Source organism: Polistes dominula, unplaced genomic scaffold (assembly GCF_049000335.1).
Source record: "Polistes dominula isolate Pdom_NZ unplaced genomic scaffold, Pdom_raw_medaka contig_73, whole genome shotgun sequence".
Lineage (NCBI taxonomy): Eukaryota > Metazoa > Arthropoda > Insecta > Hymenoptera > Vespidae > Polistes > Polistes dominula.
The window spans coordinates 1,225,260-1,247,121 of NW_028300951.1; the positions used below are offsets into that span (position 1 = coordinate 1,225,260).

Sequence of the window (21,862 nt, forward strand, 5' to 3'; positions counted from 1 at the left end):
TCAAAATTAGATTAGATAGGTCGAATTGCTACGCCCCCACGTGGGATCTTTAGCACTTGAATACGCTATCTGGTGGCTAAATTCAAAATTAGATTAGATAGGTCGAATTGCTACGCCCCCACGTGGGATCTTTAGCACTTCAATACGCTATCTGGTGGCTAAATTCAAAATTAGATTAGATAAGTTTAATTGTTACGCCACGCCCCTGCCAGAGATCCCAATATAAGTATATCTAAAGACATAATTACATAGATATAATCATATACCATATGATAATTGAATATTACTTTTTTCATTTCATTTTCCTCGAATACATCCTACATATTATGATATTTCATAATTCTAATAATCCTCATAAAAAAAAAAATAAAAAAATTCTTTACACAAGAGATCAAAAAAATTAAATTCCACGAACAAGAGAAATTAATTAAAAACAATATCATTTGCAATAGTTAACACGTTGAGTGTCACGTCAGTCATTAGTGACTGACATTGAAGTTCACGTTCAAGCCTTGTCAGACACATGTGTCTGACGTTCAACTTCAATTCAGGCCATGTCATGTACATGTGACTGACATTGAACTTCACGTTCAGGCCTTGTCAGGCACATGTGTCTGACGTGCAACTTCCCGTATAGGTCTTGTCATGCACATGTGACTGACACTGAACTTCAGTTCAGGTCATGTCAGAACACATGTGACTGACACTGAACTTCAGTTCAAGTCGTGTCAGTCACATGTGATTGATGTTTAATTTCCAGTTCAGGCCTTGTCAGGCACATGTGTCTGACGTTTAACCTCTGATCAGGCCTTGTCAGGCACATCTGTCTATCGATGCATATACCGTGTGTTTGTTAATATTAATGTTAAAATAATGTAATGTTCATATTAATTATTGTATTTGTAGAAAATATTTGAATTAAAAAGTAATCAATACTGGAAGGTTTAATTGAAATGAATTAACAAAAAATTTGATTAGAATAGAATAGGATAGATAGATAAATAGATAGATAGATAGATAAAGATAAGTGCGTGGTTTGACGCGTGCGCATTAAAACTTAAGGATCATCGATGTTAGGAATGATATCTTTTATGTAACCGAGGCCAAGTGTGATGTCACTTTCGCATATTCACAATGGCCGCGAAACTAATACCAACATGTTGTATGTGTCCTATACTCGACACTACTATGTACTTAACTTAAGTACATACTTATTTATATTTGTGTGTGTTCATATATGCATTCACATATATGCATGTACATGACAAATTGTCAGAGTTTGTTTCGTTCTCACCTGCTTTTAAATTGTTCTCCCATTTTATACGACATTCGATTATTATTATTATTATTATTATTATTATTATTATAATTCAATCATCGTGACTTTCGATCCTAACCAATATGGAAAAAGGTTAACCTCTTCAAGGACGACTTGCATAAAAAAAAAAAAAGAAACAAAAAAGATGAAGAAGAAGAAGATGATGATGATGATGATGATGATGATAATTTTTCATTGATAAAATTACATTTGTTTGTCTTTTTTTATTTTTTATTTTTTTTTTTTTTTTATTTCTTCAAAGATGTTCATCCTAATACCTTCATCTCATCCCTTTAAAAAAAAGAAAAAAAAAATCTCATTTAAAGGTTGCGTTCTTGAATAGCAAATAATTATCGTAGAAATTTCAAGGAACTTTATTTTTCAGTGTGCTGATTAATGCAAATGTGAATTAAATTTATGGAGGGAGGGGGTGGGGGGAAAAAGAAATATAAATTAAAAATGGTAAATTAAACATGGTATTAATTTTAATTATATTATATAATATGATTAATATATAATATTAAAATTATTTTATAATATTTAATTTAATTTAATTTAATGTAATTTAATAATTATATTTTTATTTTAAATTTATTGAAAAATTTATTTTCTTCTTATTAATTTATATTAAAATAAATAATTTTATATAAATAAAATATAAATATAATAATATAAAATATAATATAATATAAACCCCACTTTTATTATTAATATAAATTATATAAACTGTATTAAAATATAATATATTTTATAATATTAATAATTATATTTTAATATATAATATTATATTTAATTTTTATTAATTTTGACACTATCCAACTTACTTACGATACAAAGTTTTTTTATTATTAATTATTTAAATTACCAACATATAAATTTCATATAATCTTTTAAACTTAAACCCCTCCCATTACCACTATCATAATTATTTCTACAATAATTACTAAAAATAATTCACTTATTCACCTAACATTTTCCACTAATTTATGTTATCTCAAAGCTTTCAAATCAAACAATCTTTTTCTCAAAGTTAAACAATAAAAATTTATATTAAAGATTAAAACAACAGAGAAAACATCATCGTCATCATTATCATCATCATCATCATCATCGTCATCTGTGCAATTCCTTGTCCGATAACTTCCGGGATTGCGCAATTGATCTACATCTTTACACATACTCACACATACCACACATTTACGTGATCGAAATTACAATAGAGAGTTATAGAATGAGAGAGAATGTCAATGTGTATGTGTGTATTGCTCTTCTCGTTGGTGGAAGCATCGAAATGGTTATTTTTGACGGTGAGGTCGTTTAGGACGCGTAAAACGAGCACTCGAGGACATCCTCTGAACGAGGTAGTACCTCTCACTCTATATCACACACACATACACATACAAACATATATATATATATATATAGATGGCGATTCGTTCTACAAACAAGCCAAGCCCATATATCGGAGTATGTAAACCTAACCCCGGTACTGACCTCCAGCGTTTCCTCTTCAATCGATCCTATGCATAACGTTGATCATTCTAAAAATATTATATCATCATGCACATTCCATTTTATTTTATTTTTTTTTATTTTTTTATTTTTTTTTTTTTTGTCGTCGTCATTAAAAAACTTTACAACAATATGACACGAACCATCCTGAACCGAACAGAGGTTTTACAATGCAACAGACAAAATTAGAAAGCAAAATTTTGTTTTACTTTCTTTTCTATTTTTCTATACAAAAAAATAACCCCCATTACTATTAAGGGATTATTAAAGAAATAAATGATAAATGAACCGCGAACCTAGCAAAGGTTTTTTCTAATATAAAATTTACACATCAAATAACAAAAATACAAATTTATTTATTTATTTTTTTTTATTATATATTATTACATTTATAAAATTTATTTTAATATTTCACTTAACCTTCTATCTTTCTATACAAAAAATTAACCCCCACCACTAATGAGGGATTATTAAATAAATAAATAAAGAAAGGATGAACTCTGAACCGAACAGAGGTTTTTCAATACAACACAAAAAAATCAGAAATAAAAATTGATTTCACTTTTCTTTTTATCTTTCAATACAACAACAACAAAAAATAACCCCCACCACTACTATAAGGGATTATTAAACAAAATAAAAAAGACAAATATTTAATACAATTTTTGTGTTATTGAAAACAGGTGTACTACAAAGTACCATGAACTTTTGTCCCATGATGATTTGGTTGGTCGATAACACACACGCGAATGTTTGACGTGACAATTATATTAAATAATGAAATTTAAAAAAAAAAAAAATCAAAATTCAGATAGAAAGTTATAATAATCCATTTTTGCAGCTCGTTAAAACGAACTTTCAATTGTCATTTGCAGGATAAAGGTTTTTCGTTAGCAACAGCAGCAGCAGGAGTTCGTTCATTCGTTTGATTGCTTTGGTTGGTTAGTTGGTTGGCTGAGTTTTATTGGTCTGATCAATTCACCTTTTTAAAGTGCAGACGGGAAATCAATTTTTAGAAAATATATATATGTGAACTTTTGATCAACAAAACCTTTTTTTTTTCTTTAATCTAAGGTAAATGTAAAACTTTAGATAGAACCTATCAACAAGGTAGATTTTTCAAATCATCCAAGGACTTTAACCAGACTTCAACCCTTCTCTCACAAACCCTTTTCTCTCACTTTTATCTCTTTCTATATATATATATATATATATATATATATATATATATATATATATATATATATATATATATAAATTATTATATTTTATTTTATTATTTTTTTAAATTTTTTTGTTATCTTTTTTGTACTTTTTTTTATATTTATTATTATATATAAATATTATTATATTATATTTATTATTATATTTATTATATTTATTATATTTAGTATAATATATATATATAATATTAATTATAATATATACAATAATTAAATATAATATTTATAATAATATTAATTATAATATTTCTATTTATATAATATAAATTTATATATATATATATTATTATTATTATTATTATTATTATTATTATTATTATTATTATTATTATTTTATATAATTTCTTATATAAATATTTTTATAATATAAATTTATATAATATTATTATTTAATATAATTTCTTCATTCTCTTTCTCAGGTTATAGCAAAGTATGTAGTACTTGAAATAAATAATGAATACAGTGTTATATACAAGACACCCTGTATATGTATCTATATTACAACGGTATCGATAGTCGATAGGATCGATATTATGGTTAGTTTTATATAGATAGGGATGGATAGGATATTGGATAGTAGATGGGTGCCTCGAGGCTCGACCTGAACTCACTCACTCACTCACTTTGAGTGAAGGCCATGGCCGTCGGCTAATCCTCCCCTCTACCTTCCCCTCTACCTGTCCCTCTCCCTACCCCTACCCCTTCTCCTCTCCCATCCCTTCTTTTCCTACTTGCAAAATTGTCATCCATTATCACCTAACTAAACCAACAAAATCTTCAAATTCAAACTAACCCAATACAAATAACTATCTCTGTGCGTGAATATTTCATATGAAAAAAAAAAAAAAAAAAAAATACAAAAACAAATAAATAAGGGTTGCTTGTATGTGTGTATAGAAGTAAGAGGAATGGTTTGGAAGTTGGGGGTTGTGGTTGGTAGAGTTGGTGGTAGTGTGGAAGGTCAGGTATGACGTGACTTTAAGAAAATCTTGAAAGGAAAATTCATTTGCCTTTATTTTTTTTTTTCTTACTTGAAATTCTCCCTGATTTTGCGATAACTTAAAGTCCCCCCCCCCCCACCTCTCCCAACCCTACCCCCAACCCCTCCTCCTTCCCATCCCCAACCCCTTCTTCTTTTCTATCTCCACCACCCACTTTCCCCCTCTTCTCGGCTCTATTCTAGTTCGCTCATTCTCGTTGGTGGTTGTCACGTGACACTAACACGACACCGTGCAAGGCCGATCGGCTTGATTCTCTCGACACACACACACACACACACTTTTTTCCTTTTTTAGTCTGATATATATAAAAAAGGGGGGAAGGAAACGCAGGTCATGCAGGTCATAAAATTATATTATTAAATATTTAATTATTTAATATTATAAAATATTAAATTATATTATAAAAAATTTAATATTATATATATATATATATACATATATATTTTTTTTTATATTTTAGCTATATGATATTTTTATATTTTATAATATTAAATAATTACTCTCTTAATTTTTTTTATAATATTAAATATATATATATATATATATAATATACAATTAAATTTTGATTTTTTTTTAATTTTTATTTTTTTTATTTTATTTTTATTTTTATTTTTATTTAAAATAAAAGTAATAAAATTAGTCTATCAAAAAAAAAAAAAAATATCGTAAAATTTCATTAGAATTGTTTATACAAACAAGAGTAGAACGAGGATCGGATATAAATTGAGTGGGTTGATTTTTAGGGTGAAGGTTCGCAAATGGAATTAATCGTGATCGAACAAGATATTATATCTTATTAATGATTATTATTCTTTTTTTGGGGTAATGGTCGTTAATCGTCCCTGAAAAGCAGTTTGAAATGATCGGAGAGTTGGTTTGTTACTAGCATGCGCATAACACCACCCAACGTCGCCTCCTTGGCCCGTAATCGAGGTCGACCTCATTTTGATTACATGTGTATACTAAACGTGCCCATCTGCCCATCGCCGGAAATGCATAACCAACCAACTATGACGACAATCATTTACAATATTACATTATAATAATTATCTACCAAATATAATAATAATAATAATAATATTATTATTATTTCATTTCAATATTCAACTGTATAACATCAAATTCACCAAATTTTCGTTCAACAATTTCGACAAATTTCTTCTAATTGGAATTGGTTAAAAAAAAAAGTCATTTTGGTTTTTTTTTTTTTTGTATGAAATTACCTTCTTGCCAACCCAATATTATTTCAATCCTAATTTTGTATTTTGAATTAATTAAATACAAAGAATGTTAGTTTGACAAATGTTAATCCCCTCCTCCCCTCCCCCCTCTACCCTCTCCCCCTCTCCCCCGCACCCCAACCCCACCCCTTCATCAGTTTCAATAAAAACGTGCCAGGAATTTGTGTATCCTTGGATGTTACTATTCTCAAACAACAAACCGTGACATTTCTTTTGTATATTATATTTTCTTTTTATGCCTGTTCAAAAATAATCTTTTTATGGTATATCCCAAAAAAGAAAAAAAAAAAAGAAAAATGAGACTCAACATATCATAGATTCGTTCATTCATGGTTTCAGATCCATTTGAATGATTATTTAGGATAAAGTAAAGAATTTTTGGTTGAGTAACGTGAAGAGAAAAAGAAATGATGAAATTTTTGTAGGTTCAGTCATCATTCCATTAGAAATCTTAGATTTGAGTAAGAAAACTAGATACAGAGCGAGAGAAAGAAAGAGAGAGAGAGAGAGAGAGAGAGAGAGATAGAAATAGGGGCTAAAATATTAATGATAAAATATTGATACGAAAAATAATCGAATATCCTATGAATACCACGATCTAACGGTCTTCCACCTTGACCGAGTTCAAACAAGGTCCGTCCGTGTCAGATCCCCTCTGTCTTGACTTTGACTTCATTTTATCATAAAAGTCATTTCCACGATCAATCGTTTGACCATGAAGCCCGTGAGATTATCCAACCGTTCTTTTTCTTTTTCTTTAGGTCGGAAACTCATTAAGACAAACCCCCTCCCCTCCCCTCCCCCTCCCCCTTCCCTCCCCCTCCGCCCCCTACCACCACCACCGGTTGGTGATATCAAGTTCGTTGCAAATCAATTTGCTACTAAGCTCATTGTTTTATAACGGTTGAATAGCATTTGTAGCTGGTACGCAAATGGTTGTTGGATCGAAGGTAGTAATGGTTTTGTGTTGATGATGGTAGTGATAGTGTGTTAGTGTTGGTATTGGTGCTTTTAACGTGCAACATGCAATAAAGTGAACACATATGTATAATAAATAATTTGTATATAGAATGTTATTAATTAATATAATAAATTTATAAATATAGACACCGAAACAAACATTGCATATTATAAAATTCACTAATAGAAATAGTATATATATATATAGATTAACACATTGAAATACTATGCAAGATAGGTGTGTGTATGTAGGTAAGGTGTTATTCACGCTATTCGTGGCAAGGTTAATTATCTCTCTTACTAGCTAGGAATCAATGTTCTCGATACCTCGATTGAGAAAAGCATCATCGTACAAATGATGAATGTACAGTTAACCCCTTTGCTGTTTCTTTAACAACACATATTTTATTTCCACCATATATAACATAATTCAACATACCAATAGATACTAGTCTAAGATCGAACCTATCTAATGTATATCCTCTTCTTCTATATACCTGCCTTATATTTACTTGTATATATATATTTGTGTGTGTATGTATGTGTCAGAACTTAGAACACACTTCGGATATTCGTATTACATTGACCTCCTTCGAAAATGCACTTCTCTCATGATGTTTCTCTTTTAACGAGTGGTATTATAGTATTAGTTTTATTTTCATTCGAATTTCAATGAATTTTATCGATCATGCTAATAGAATATTTTCAATCACACGTTTCTATCAATACTATTTACTTACTCTCTCATTTGTATGTAATATCATGAATAAGTATATATATATATATATATATATATATATATATATATATATATATATATATATATGTTACTTTATTATGTATGATGTATATATATATATGTTTTATTTAAAATAACATATATATTATATATAGTAAGCGCGCGCGTAATATATATATATATATATTATTCGTGTTGTATTACATACTATATATTATGTACTATAATAAGCTATATATATATATATAATAATAATAATAATATAATAGTATTTTAAATTATGTATTATATATTCTATACTATGTATTATATATAATATATATAGAGTACGTAAAAAATATATAATGGCGGGATTTAGTATTTGCGGCAATGAACTTTCGAGTTCCTAATGCCAATTAATAATAATAGTACGCCCCTAATATATATATATATATATATATATACGTGTTGTATTTAAAATACGTGAAAAATGATGAATGAAAACTAGTTCCTTTTATTCTTGTATTTTATTTTATTTTTATTTTATTTATTTTTTTTTAAAGAAAATAATGATCATCTTATCGATCAAGTTAGATTTGAAGTACCACCCTCTTATATATTTTATTCAAGTATAGTTTAGTATTAGAGTATAGTATAGACGAGATTTAAACATCAAGCTCGTTTGTATTTTCGAGCAATCGTAAGTGTGTGTTCAGTCGTATAACCGGTAGCTGCTGAATTCGTTTTATTGAACGAGTAGCACCAGTAGCACCAGCAGCAACAGAAACAGCAACAGCAGCAAAAGTAGCTACGCCAATAGCAATAGCAATAGCAATAGCAATACCAGCAAATACAGCAACACATAACGACGAAGTGCAGTTTGTTCCGTGACCTGACCTCTTCTGAACCTTCTATACCCATTCTACCTTTCTCTCTCTCTCTCTCTCTCTCTCTCTCTCTATCTCTCTCCCTTTCTCATTCTCTCTCATTCTCTCTCAGTTTGCCCTAACGTAATCACCTCTTCATGCAAGCTCCACCTTCTGTCAGTTCAACTTTTATACTACTAATACTAATTCAAACATCTTTCTTCTATATTCTTTTAAACATTTCTTTCTCATCTTTTTATTTTAAAGAAAATATATATATATATATATATATATATATACTGTTATAGTATATAATGTAAATTGTAAAGTATAATTATACTACTACTACTACTACTACTACTACTCTACTGCTACTAAATATATATATATATTAAATTAATAATTAATAATAAATATTTAATTATATTTATTATATATTTTAATAATAACAATTTTTAATAAATAAATAATATAATAATAAAATGTAATAAATAAATGAAATAATATTTAATATTTAATTCCGATTACTATAATTATTATACTACTATACTATATATATATATATTTATTATATTAATAATAAATAATATTTAATTTTTAATTTTTATTAATTAATATTCAATTTTTTATTTTTTTTATAATTAACTTACATTATATATATATATATGTTTGTACTGAAGTGCATTTAATAAAAGAAAAGAAAATGAAATGGACGTTCGTACAAACTGGAGGATGGACCATACATATGTAAATATATATATACTTTTTAACATTTTACGTATAGGGGGATGCACACACAACCACATATGGTTCACATGGTGTGTCTGGGTATGACAGGAGTTTATAGCAGCAAGTGCTTAGCGTTCCCATTTATGAGCCCTCCGAGGTGGTTGTTACTAATTTGTTCGTACTACGATATATAACTATAAGTGTACTATAAATTTAACTTCTTGTCATTACCAACGTAACAACCCCTCACCTCAGCTTCCATTTCTATTCTCAACCCCCACACCTTTCTCTCTCTCTCTCTCTCTCTCTCTCTCTCTTTCTCTTTCTTTCTCTTTCAATACAATATTTGTACGAGATGCGTGAAATAGAAAATTAATATTAAATAACAAATTAATAATAAATATTTAATTATATTTATTAAATATTTCAAGAATACTTCAAATATTAAGTATAATCATATATATAATATAATTAAGAATATTTCAAATAACAATTTTTCATAAATAAATAAATAATATATTAATAAAATGTAATAAATAAATTTAATAATATTTAATATTTAATTCTAATTACTATAATTATATACTACTATACTATATATATATATATATAGTATACTATATATATAATAAATAATTATATGTAATATAAGTTAATTATAATGAAATATAAAATAAAATATTAATTATTAAAAATTAAAAATTAAATATTATTTATTATTTATATAAGAAATATATATATATATATATAAATATAATAATAATAGTATATAAATAATAATAAATATTATATATATATATATATATATAGAAATGTAACAATATTATTTTATTTATTATTATTAGTTAATCTCGTTAATCAGATATTTATTGATATCATTTATATTTTTAACTATTGAATAATTTTAAAAAATATAAAGAAAAACAATTCCCCTTTTTATGTCAATCAAAAATCGAATTGAAAGTACATCGAATTTTTGTTATTTTTTGTTTGTTATTCTTTTTTATCACATCATCTGTTTCAACATTTTACATAAAAAAACACACATAAAACGATATTATATCAATGTTGTTAAATATGTATATGTGTGCATGTATATTAGGTACTCCGCAGAGATTCGAAAGTGTGCAAATAGAACGAGTGAAGGGGTTGGTTGGTTGGTTGGTTGGTTGGTTGGTTGGTTGGTTGCCGCAAATAGTTACTGAATTCCAATTTACTTCGAATTTCTTTTTTTTTCTTTTTCTTTTTCTTTTTAACGTTCTAGTTTCAATGATAGATTTATCGTTGTGCATGCAAAAAAAAAAAAACATAAAAAAAAAAACCCAGATAAACTCATCATTGAGAAAATGTGTATATCGTATAAGGTAAAAGCATGTTAACCAATATGTTGGCAAATATTTCATTCGATTAATACGCCAAAAAAAAAAAAAAATGATCCAAAAGTATTTGAAAGTATAAAACAACTCTGATTGAATATGATTTTTTGTTCTTCTTCTTCTTCTTCGAAATTTTTTCTCTTTTTTCTTTCTTTTTTTTTCAATTTAATTTCAATTTAAGGATACCAAAGGGGAGGGGGTAAAAAAAGAAAAGAAAAGAAAAGAAAAAAGAAAACAATTAGAAATGTTAATGCGTCGTGAAAGGATGTTCCGAATAATTTTAATATGACTAAACCTAACCGCCCTCCCCCACCCTGCCCCTCGCCACCAGCCCCTCGCCCAGCCCCTCCCCTCCCCACCCCTCTCCCCCAACGTTATGCATGACCCATGCACACATTACACACTGACGTAACACAATATGTATATGTATAATATGTGTATGTGTATGTATGTGAAATTAATTTGGTTCGACGAGCAACAGGCTTAACACCAAGTAAGCAGCAAGAGCACACTCTCAAGCTACGAGAAAGTTACGTGACCTGTATAAAGTACTTTTTTCTCTCTCTCTCTCTCTCTCTCTCTCTCTCTATCTATCTCTCTTTCTTTCTTTCTTTCTCTTGTGGTGAAACGTTCCGAAAAATATATCCACCATTCGGATACTTTTTTTTTTTTGGTGTCTTTTTATTTTGCAATGCATTATATGTATAGCTAGTAAAAAGGAGAAATAGAAAGAAAAAAGAAGTGAAGAAGAAGAAGAAGAAGATGATGATGATGATGATGATGATGATCAATTTATTTTTATGGGGACACACGTTACTATATATATATATATTATAAAAATTTAACTTTTATTATTAGAATTAGTTTAATTATTATTATTATTAAATATTATTATACATTTATATACTATATATATATAATAAAAATATAAAAAAAATAAATAATATAATATATAAATAAAATAATAAATAATATATTAAATAATATATTAAAAAAAATATATTCTAAAAAATAAAAATAAAATTATAAAAAAATAATACTATAAAAAATATATATATATATAGATAGTATAGTAGTATAATTATAGTAATTAGAATTAAATATTAAATATTATTTAATTTATGTAGTACATTTTATTATTATATTATTTATTTATTAAAAAATATATATTTTTATAGCATTATTTTTTTATAATTTTATTTTTATTTTTTAGAATATTTTTTAGAATATATATATATATATATTTTTTTTTATAGTACTTTATATAGTACTATATATAGTTTTTTATATTTTAATATAATTAATACATATTAAATAATAAGTTACATATATATATATATATATATAATTAGTATAGTTACTGTAAAAGTACTATAAAAGTAGTATATATATATTTAAAAAGATTTCAGAGTAAAAGGCAAGAACAGTTTTTAAATGAATAGAATTAAGCTACAATTAATTAAATAATAATTTGTCGCTTTAGTTATATAAATCTAAGAATGAATTAATTCATTGGTAGTGTTAGGCTATTCAACTAGTTCTTTTTTTTTTATATATTTCTCTTTGTATAACGAAAATCAAGCATATCCCAGTCTTTTTTCTTATTTTTTTTTTTTTTTGTAATTGTGTGGTTTGGTGATGGTGGTTGATAGTGTGATACACTAACTGGACACAAAGAGAGAACGAAATCTACCTACCTACCTACCTACCTACCTACCTATCTATCTACCTACCTACCTACCTCTGTTGTGTCTGTTGATGCCTCTGTGCCTGCTGCTGGGAAAGAAAAAGGAGAGTCAGAGAGCACCAACCAAGTCACAGCCACTCTTTTACAGTCGAGGTTGAATTTTTATTTAAACTCGACACTCTCTACGTATTCACATTCTGGCCTTCATCATCGTCGTTTCTCTCTTTCTCTCTCTGTCTGTCTGTCTCTCTCTCTCTCTCTCTCTCTCTCTCTCTCTCTCTCTCGTTCTCGTTCGTTTCTTCTCTCTTCTGTACATTCGTTCGTTCGACAATGAAGTTTCGTAATTGGCCGACTATTAAAGTTCATACTTCGTTCTTCGTGATACTTCGGACTTTAAAAAAGAGATTAATAAAAAGATATAAAAGAAAATCGACAAAATTCTAACACGTTTCTGGGTGAAATCACAGATACGTTAAAGAAAGAAAAAAAAAAATCATTTCTAAGAAATATGAGATCTATGTGTGAAAGAGAGAGAGAGAGAGAGAGAGAGAGAGGGGAGGAAGTTATAAAGAAGAAGAAGAAAAAGAAGAAGAAGAAAAGAAAAAGTTCAATTCGTGTGCTGTGTAAAATTCGAAAGTTTTCAAATGAAATCGACTTTATTTACGATCCATTACTATTATTTACTTATTAAAAAGGGTTTGCTCGATAGAAAAAAAGTATTTCTCCTTTTATCGATTTGTAAATATAAATATACCTAAGACATATTTCAAATTCAATAGAAGTATATTGTTTTATTTGATAATTATAATAAACGTTTGTATTATTAAATGTTGTTGTTTTCATTAGATTCTTATAAATAAATTCCCATTGGGGGGAGGGGTAAATTAATCGACGAATAAATACGAATAAATAGCGAAAACGTGATAATCGTATCAATTCATTATTATTTACCATTTCTATTAACAAATTCTATATATATATAAATATACATATTATATTATATTTTAATTGTTCAATTAAATATATATTAATATTAAATATATTATTTTTACAACAAAATAAATTTAATTATATATATATATTATAATTATACATATTTATTATTATACATACTTATTATTATATATATATAGTATACATATTTATAATTATATACATATATATATTTTAATTATTATATTTTAATTATATATTAATTATTTATTTTTATTAATTAATATAATTTATTTTTAATTTTTATTTTTTAATAATTAATATATTTTATTAATTATTATATTTTAATTATATATGTTTACTTAAATTTTTTATTTTGACCATCTATAAAATTATATAAAAACTACTGTCAATATAAAATCGATAAAAACTTTCTGAATAACCCCCCAATAATTTTTTATTTCTACCATTAGCCCCTCTACTACCAACTGCTACTTTCATTGGTGGTTTGTTCGTTAAATTAGCACGTACCTTTCTAGAAGGACGAATCCTAGTAGATAGGTAGGTAGATATATATATATATATATATATATAGATAGGTAGATAGATAGTAAGTACTTACATATATTTGAAACGAAGAGAAATTTCTATTACAAAACCATCACGATGTATTCTTGTATATGTCGTCTTCGTTGTTTGTGTTACTTACTTGCTTTCTCTCTTTCTCTCTCTCTCTCTCTCTCTCTCTCTCTTTCTTTCTTTCTTTCTTTCTCTTTCTTTCTCATAGGATAATTCTGTTAAAGCGAGAGTACAAGAAGAACTGATTTTATGCCATTAGAATTACTCACACAGAATGAATTCCTTCTTTTCCACTTAAAAGGTCTCTCTCCCCGTACATGTGCATATTTACAAATACCAAGGAACTTTGGCGACACGTTCCTCCTTAAAGCTCGTTGTTTTTTTCGTCGAAGGGCACATTATTTGCTTTTCCCCGTCCTCCTCCTCCTCCTCCCCCCTCCCCTATTGTCCCTTATTTTCTCCCCTTTAACTTTGACCTTTCTTCACGATTTTCTCCTCTCGTCGTCCCATGTCGCATCGATGTCTCTTTGTCGCATATAGTTGTAGATGTATTAGTAGTTGTAGATACACACACACACACACAATGAGAAAAGGGTTTCAAAACCATTTACAGGGTGTTCTCAAATATATTCCGATTATATTTTTCACAAAAGTTTTATTCAATATTAACATTTCTTTTTTTTTTAGTTACTATCTTTAACACTAGATATATACCACCATTGTCAGTACCACACTAGTCAAAATGACTGGTGTATACAACAAAATGCTTCTTGAGTTTTTCAGTCTTTATTTACTCTTTAAAAAATAACAACAAGAATGTATTTAACAATAATAATTTTAATAGATAAATGAATTTATAGATATTTTTAAATAGCAAAACGTTTAATTATTTACAGAACTCAAATGTTACATATGCGTGAAGTAGACATTTTGAATTAAAATGGTCTGACCAATGAAAGTGACCCATTCTGGTATATCTAGTGTTAAATAAATAAATAATAAAATATTCTTAACGAATATTTTCATTTGACTAATATCAAAATTGAAGATTTTTCATGTTTCCTGAACGTTTTCTTCTATTATTTCCTATTATCGATGTTTTATTATTCTATCATATCGTGTGTGTGTGTGTGTGTGTCTTATAATATAGGACATCACATGTATACTACGAGTCTTACATATGTGTGGTTAGAGAAAGAGAACAAGGAGGAAGCGAGGTACAAAGGAGGAGAAGAGGATATCGAAAAAGAAAAGGAAGAAAAAAGAGAAAGCAAAATAGAGTTTACATTTTAACCAGCTTGTGCTTTCGACTGGAGGAGACTCAGGGACGGTTTTTTTAAAGGGGGTCAAGGGGACCCTCTCCGCCCCGAGGGCCTACAACACAAGAGTAACATCAGGCACCTTGTTTAACTCACTTCTCTCTCTCTCTCTCTCTCTCTCTCTCCCTCTCTTTTTAACTCGTTATTGAAAATTTCAAAATTATTTTAAAAACGTAAACATATCTTCTTCTTCTTCTTTTTTGTTATCTTTTCTTTTACGTTAAAAGTTATTATAAAGGTGAAATAAAATACTGTTGTGTTCTTCTTCCTTCCTTTCTTTCATTCATTTATTTGTTCATCACGTTTTTGTCAAATCAAAAAGTCCGGACATTTTTTAATACAATAGAAATTCACCGAAAATCGTATTCCTTTCTTTTTCGAACGTGAAACACGCACACATACACATATTATTATTCTCTCACAATGTCACGAGCACTGTGCGTGATTCCGGCACGACGTCACGGTCCCATTGACGCCGACCCCCAAGTACTACTACCTTAAACACCCATAAAACATTTTCATGACCCCTTTTTTTTCCTCTTATAATTCGACAACTAAAAAAACAGCAGCAGCAGCAGCACCAAACGACAGTAATAGTAATAACATCAATTTATTTTCTACTGTTCCGGTGACTCTTTCTAACCTATCATCGATGATTATCGAAGGACCTTTCACGTTTGCCCCGTAAAACAGTTAACTCTCTGCCATTCGTGAAAGGATCTTGTAAATATCACGTTCCTAATTATTGCAATCTTTTTTCTGTATGTGTCACCCGGTACTTTAAACGAAGAAGAACAAAAACGAACGATTATTCTCTCTTTTGAACGATTGATCAATCAGAATGCAACTGATGATCGATCAATCAAAATCAACCAATCAAAATGTACTAATCAAAATCAACCAATCATCATCATCATCATCAGCACATTTGTTCCGTTATTTCGAAAAAAAGAAAGATTCCTCTAAACTCTTTCTCTCTTCCTTTAATCACTATGATATTATATCTTACATCATTTTTATGAAACATCGAGTATAACCTTGTCGCATAATAAGCGTAAAAAAAAAAGAAAAATGAGAATAAACCTATTGCCGTTGACGATGAAATCCAATATCTCCTATCGCATGTAAAACCGTCGATAAAATGGTGACATTGATTCGGGCCGAGGAGGCACACAATGGGTGCGACTGTGCACGAGAAGAGACCCGTTCTAAATTCATCGAAAAAGAAAAAGAAAGAAAGAAAAAAAAAACCCTCGAAGAGGACAGATGTGCGCGTGTGTGTATATTGTATTACCTCCTCCTCCTCCTCCTCATCTTGCCGGGGTTTGCTCAGCAGCTTGCTTGCTCGAGGAAAAAATAATTAAAAAAAAAAAAAAGGAATCAAGCGTCATACACTTGAGTGATATTTTTTTTTTGTTCCAAGGGAGATAGAAAAAGCTGGATCAGTTTACATTACATAATTGGATCTATTAGAAGAAGACGTCAGAGTAATATAAAGCAAGGTTAGGATAAAAAGGCATCGTATTTTGTTAAGACGGTTCATTTTTAAAAACGATCAAGAGACATGATGACGTTGATAGTAAAGAGTATAAAGAAAAAAAAAAAAAGAAAAAAGATAAGAAGAGAACAATTTATTCATATATATATATATATATAGGCATAAAAAGCACAGAGCAGATCAAAGCAGAGCAGAGCAGAGTAAAGCAGAGCAAAGTAACAGCAGCAGAACAGAGCAGTAGCAACACGGCGTCGACGCAGAACGCTGGGAAACCTTGGCTTCGCCCGTCTTCGTAGACGTTCGTTGCGCGAGCTCCGTCCACGAGAGCGGCGCGAAGCACACGAGGTCGAAGCGAAGCTAACCGAGCGTCTAGGCGAGTACCGTCGAAGGTATACGAATGATAACGTAAACGACCGAGGGTGGGCTCATTGGTGGGGGGTAAAGAGCGAGCTCAGTTTCTCGGTTCAGTCGAGCCAGCGTCGTGGTTGGAATCGGTTAGGGTGAGTGGCGGGCACCGTCTCTCTGTCGGTGGGGAGGGGAGACTAGAAACTCTTTCACATACAGGTTGTGTCTCAAAAGGCAGAGAACATATACACATATATATATATATATATATATATATATATATAGAAAGTGATAGAGAGAGAGAAAAGCCGCTCTTTAATAACGCGTACACGAGGTAGTCCCAGTCGATGGTGGCCAGCTGCCGGAGTAAGGTTCACAATCGCAGCTGTGCGTCTTCTTCTTCTTCTTCCTCTTCTTCTTCTTCTTCTTCTTCTTTCCTCTCCTCTTCTCTTCCCCTCGCCGCTCTTTTCCTTATTTTCTCTATCTCCCTCTCCACCTTTCTTCTTTCCCTTACTATTGGATGTTGTCCCTTTCTTACCCTCCTCTCCCCCCCAATCCCTTCTTCTTTACCTTTGAGAGAGGAAACACTTCTTTTCCCTTCTAGTGAAATTCTATAACATCGTCCTTCCAAAACCTTCTCGTTTATTCTCCTGTTGTCCATGGTAGAGTGAAGATCCTCTTTCCCTTGGAATATTATCTCGCAGTCGTTCTCGGTTTTTTTTTTCTACGAAAATATAGTCTAGTTGGATGGGAACCTTGTGTCACGAAAGATTCATCCTTTTTTTTATCGCATTAGCTAACAGAAGTAGTAATACTTGAGTGCACGCATATATATACGAATATATATATATATATATACAACTTGACGAAAGACACTTGTAGTGAAATTACTGTGGTGATAAGTGCGCGTGCAAAGTATAAGAGGACGGAAGGAAGAAAGGAAGAAAGGAAGGAAAGAGGGGCGTTGACGGAAGAAAAAGAATTAAAGAATAAAAGGAAGAGGAAAGATAAAAGTACATACTCGTCGACCGTCTGTAGACCAACGACGACGACCACCATCTCAAGGCGATTTATTAAAAGCTGAACGTGCGTGCGTGAGTGCGTGCTTGTATGCATGCGTGCACGAGTTAGATAGAGAGAAAGAGAGAGGAAAAGAAAAGGAAGGAGAAATCTACTGGTCGTCCTCGTCCCTTAAAAGGAAAAGGAAACAGAAAGAAAAATACATATATATATATATATATATATATATATATATATAAAGAAATAGTAGAAGGAGAACAGCTGGCTATTCTGATCCTTTTATATCAGAATTTTTTGTTGTTGTTGTTTATTTTTATTATGACGGAAACGCGTGTTCCATAAGGAAGAAGAGAGTATTATTTTAGCGCGTATGTGTCCAGTGGAAGAAAGTGAAAAAAAGAAAGTAATATTTGTGGTCTTCGGTACTCAGGATAGTTTTTTTGCTGCTTCAAGAGGACCCGAATCATCTTTTGCCAGGATGGCACTCGCGCGGTACGCATTTAACATTTTTTATTTTTATTTTATATAATATTAATTTTAATAGCCAATATATATTTGAATCAATCAATCAATCAATCAAGCAACCAACCTAACCAAACTAAACCAACCAACCAGGCAGGCAGGCAGGCAAGCAAGCATCCTAGGCTGCTGCTGCTGCTGCTGCTGGCTGGTTGCTTCCGTCTCCTCTTCTGCCTTAGTTGGCCTTCGTCTGTTCTGCGAGGGCAGGGCCTGTTGACCCCCCTCTTCTCCACTTTTCCCCTATCACATTCCCCTCCACTAACTCCTCCTCCTTCCCCTTCTCCTCATTCGTCTCTTTTCTCCCCCTATCTCGTTCGAAACTCACTCGTCACGCCTTTTATATATACCCAATCAAAACTATTTCTTTTTTTCTTGTTTGTTTGTTTGTTTGTTTATTTATTTATTTTTTTTTGTTATCTTTATACACTTCATATGTACTTTGTTTTTGTTTTGTTTTGTTTGTTTTTTTTTATTTTTCATAATTATTTTCTTATATTGTGTATTTCATATTCGTTCGCAATAATAATATATTAAAGTTAATTTATCAGGTTTTGAAGAAGAATTTTTTTTTAAATCCTTTTTGGGCCTCGTGGATCCTCCTAATACACGGTTGATGATATCCTAGAAGAGAAAAAAAAAGAAAAAAGAATTAAAGAAGAAGGAAAATATAGAGAGTGTTGAAAGAGAATACACATGAAAAAGAACAGAAAAAGGTTTAGTAAAACAAAATCATAATTTATTTTATTATTATTATTATTGTTATATTAGCGGGTGGAGTTTGAGAGGGAGGGGTGGGGATAAGTGGTAGAGCGTTATAAGAAAAATATGTACAATGTGTTATCCTTCTCAAATGATAATGGGATCTCGTACAATGACATAGTAATGGTTCCGTCAAGAGATTAGCGGTGGTTCGATAGGCGGTCAACGACCGGCCCTGCTACGAATATATATACACCTCCTCCACCTCTTCCCACCCCCTCTTGTATGTGCTTGCCATGCGTGTTCCTCTGATATATATATGTGTGTTAACATGTACGTTGTACTATTGTGTATGTGTATGTGTATGTGTATGTGTATGTATGCGCACTAGTTGAAATGAAAAGAGGGTGAGCCGGGTATGTCAGGGGTTGGTGGTGGTGGTGGTGGTGGGGGGGGATACGGGAGCTCAGTTTTCGGTGATCGGGTTAACGCAGCGACCATTGTTCTTCTCTTCTTTATCCCCCCCCCTATTCCCACTCTACCACTTCATGTTTTTTTTTTCATCGTCTCTTTTGCATTATCGTTTTATCGTGTTTCCCCTCTACTTGTTTCCTTATGCTCATAACTCGGAACAAAGTTCTTGGTCAAGTCAATGTAGTTATTGATGGTGATGGTGGTGGTGGTGGTGGTGTGGTGTGGTAGTTGTGTGGTAGTAGTTGTGATGGTCGTCATGTCTATCCAAAGAAACCGAATGCAAGGTTAATACACCTTTTTATGTCGAGTCCGCGAGCCTTTTAACGGATGCGGGCTCCGTCATGGTTCGACGATTTGCTTTCATGTGAACGCATTTGACCCTGAATGCCATTCCGTTGGAATTTAAAAGATGAAAACGCGTTCTTCCGCTTCTTTTACTATACATATATATATACTTTCAAAAATATTAATTTTATTCCTTTTTTTTTTTTTTGACTATATATTTTATTACAAATTTATTCTGAAATTAATTTAGATTTTGATATATTCGACCTCGTATACGAGTTGAAAATATTTTATTGAATAAATATGTTATTTAATAATTATACCAAAAAAAAAAAAAACGTGTTAAAGTATGGTGATTATTCTAGTGAGTTTTTTTGGGGTGGGGAGGAGGGGAATGGGCGGGAACATTTGAAATTCAAAAGTTCGAGAAATCGATCGAGGTAATCGTTCTTTTCTACATCCCAGTCTGCTGACCGTAACAAAATGGCTAGCTAGCTCTCTAGCAGTCAGCTAGGTAACTTCTTGTATATGGCCACTTCGTGACAAGACTTAGCGATTAGAATTTCTTTCGATTTTCTGACTAGCTAAGCCCTTCTTCTATTGGTCAACGTTCCTTGCTGATCGAATAACGCGATTGCACGTTCAATCAACGTGATGTGAAAAAAAAAAAAATTATAATATACAGTACCCATTAGGAGATTTAACTGACTTTTTTTTAGATATTTAATTTAGTTAATCTGTTAACCGGGCGAAGGACGTATTAATACGTCAAACGTATTTTACGTCTTTTATATATAAATGAAGGACAAAATATTTATATTTCATAGTGTTTTCATTTCTTTTAAGCATAAATAATAATAATAATAATAATAAATATAATTAATAATATAATTAAATAATAAATAATAATATAAAATATATATAAAAAATATATAAAAAATAATAAATAAATAAATAATAATAAAAAACGCTTGGTAATTAAAAAGGGAATTCCCCGGTTAACAGGTTAACACTAAGCGCCAAGTGAATTTTGATGGAAATCTTCGTCAGGCCACGCACTTCAAAACGAAATGTTGAAACGAAAGTCGTCAGACGCCGGTGCCTGACACGGCTTGACGGAAAGTTCAATGTCAGTCATTAATGATGACATCATTAATGTTGGTTTTTTTTTTGTTCTTTTTTTCTAAGTTGCTTTCTAATCTGTTTTCTAATCTAGAACGTTATCGGAAGGAATATTTGTTGAATAGAAAATTTTTTTCCTTGTTGATGATAACTTCCTCTTTTCCAAGTATAGTATATATTAATACTTTAGTCATATTGCTTGTTATATTTACTTCCTGTTGGTTACCAACAGGAAAGTATTATCGTTCAAAAACAGTGATTCACACATCAAGAGATTATAAATGTACGATGAGGTTACTTTAAACAAACATACAAACAAACAAACAAACTCATACAAATTGTATTTCTTTTTAATTTGAATTTTATTTTATTTCAATTGATTGATTACTATTCGATGGCCTTGACACTGTTACTAATGGAATTTTACAAAATAATTTG

At 30.1% G+C, this 21,862-nt stretch overlaps 1 protein-coding gene across 7 annotated transcripts in view; it reads left to right on the forward strand.

Annotated features, from left to right (window-relative positions):
* Nucleotides 1-21,862, forward strand: part of rdx (BTB/POZ and MATH domain-containing protein rdx) — a 95,767-nt gene that overhangs the window by 46,584 nt on the left and 27,321 nt on the right. Inside the window, exons 1-2 of one of the 7 annotated variants that reach the window (XM_089172110.1) lie at nucleotides 17,424-18,817; nucleotides 19,393-19,557. The exons of 5 other annotated variants lie outside the window; for them this stretch is intronic. In XM_089172110.1, coding sequence (XP_089028236.1) covers nucleotides 19,538-19,557 — 20 coding nt within the window. In that variant the 5' untranslated portion in view covers nucleotides 17,424-18,817; nucleotides 19,393-19,537. Of the gene's footprint in view, nucleotides 1-17,423; nucleotides 18,818-19,392; nucleotides 19,558-21,862 lie in introns of those variants that run through there. One more of the 7 variants, XM_089172109.1, reaches the window with a different exon arrangement.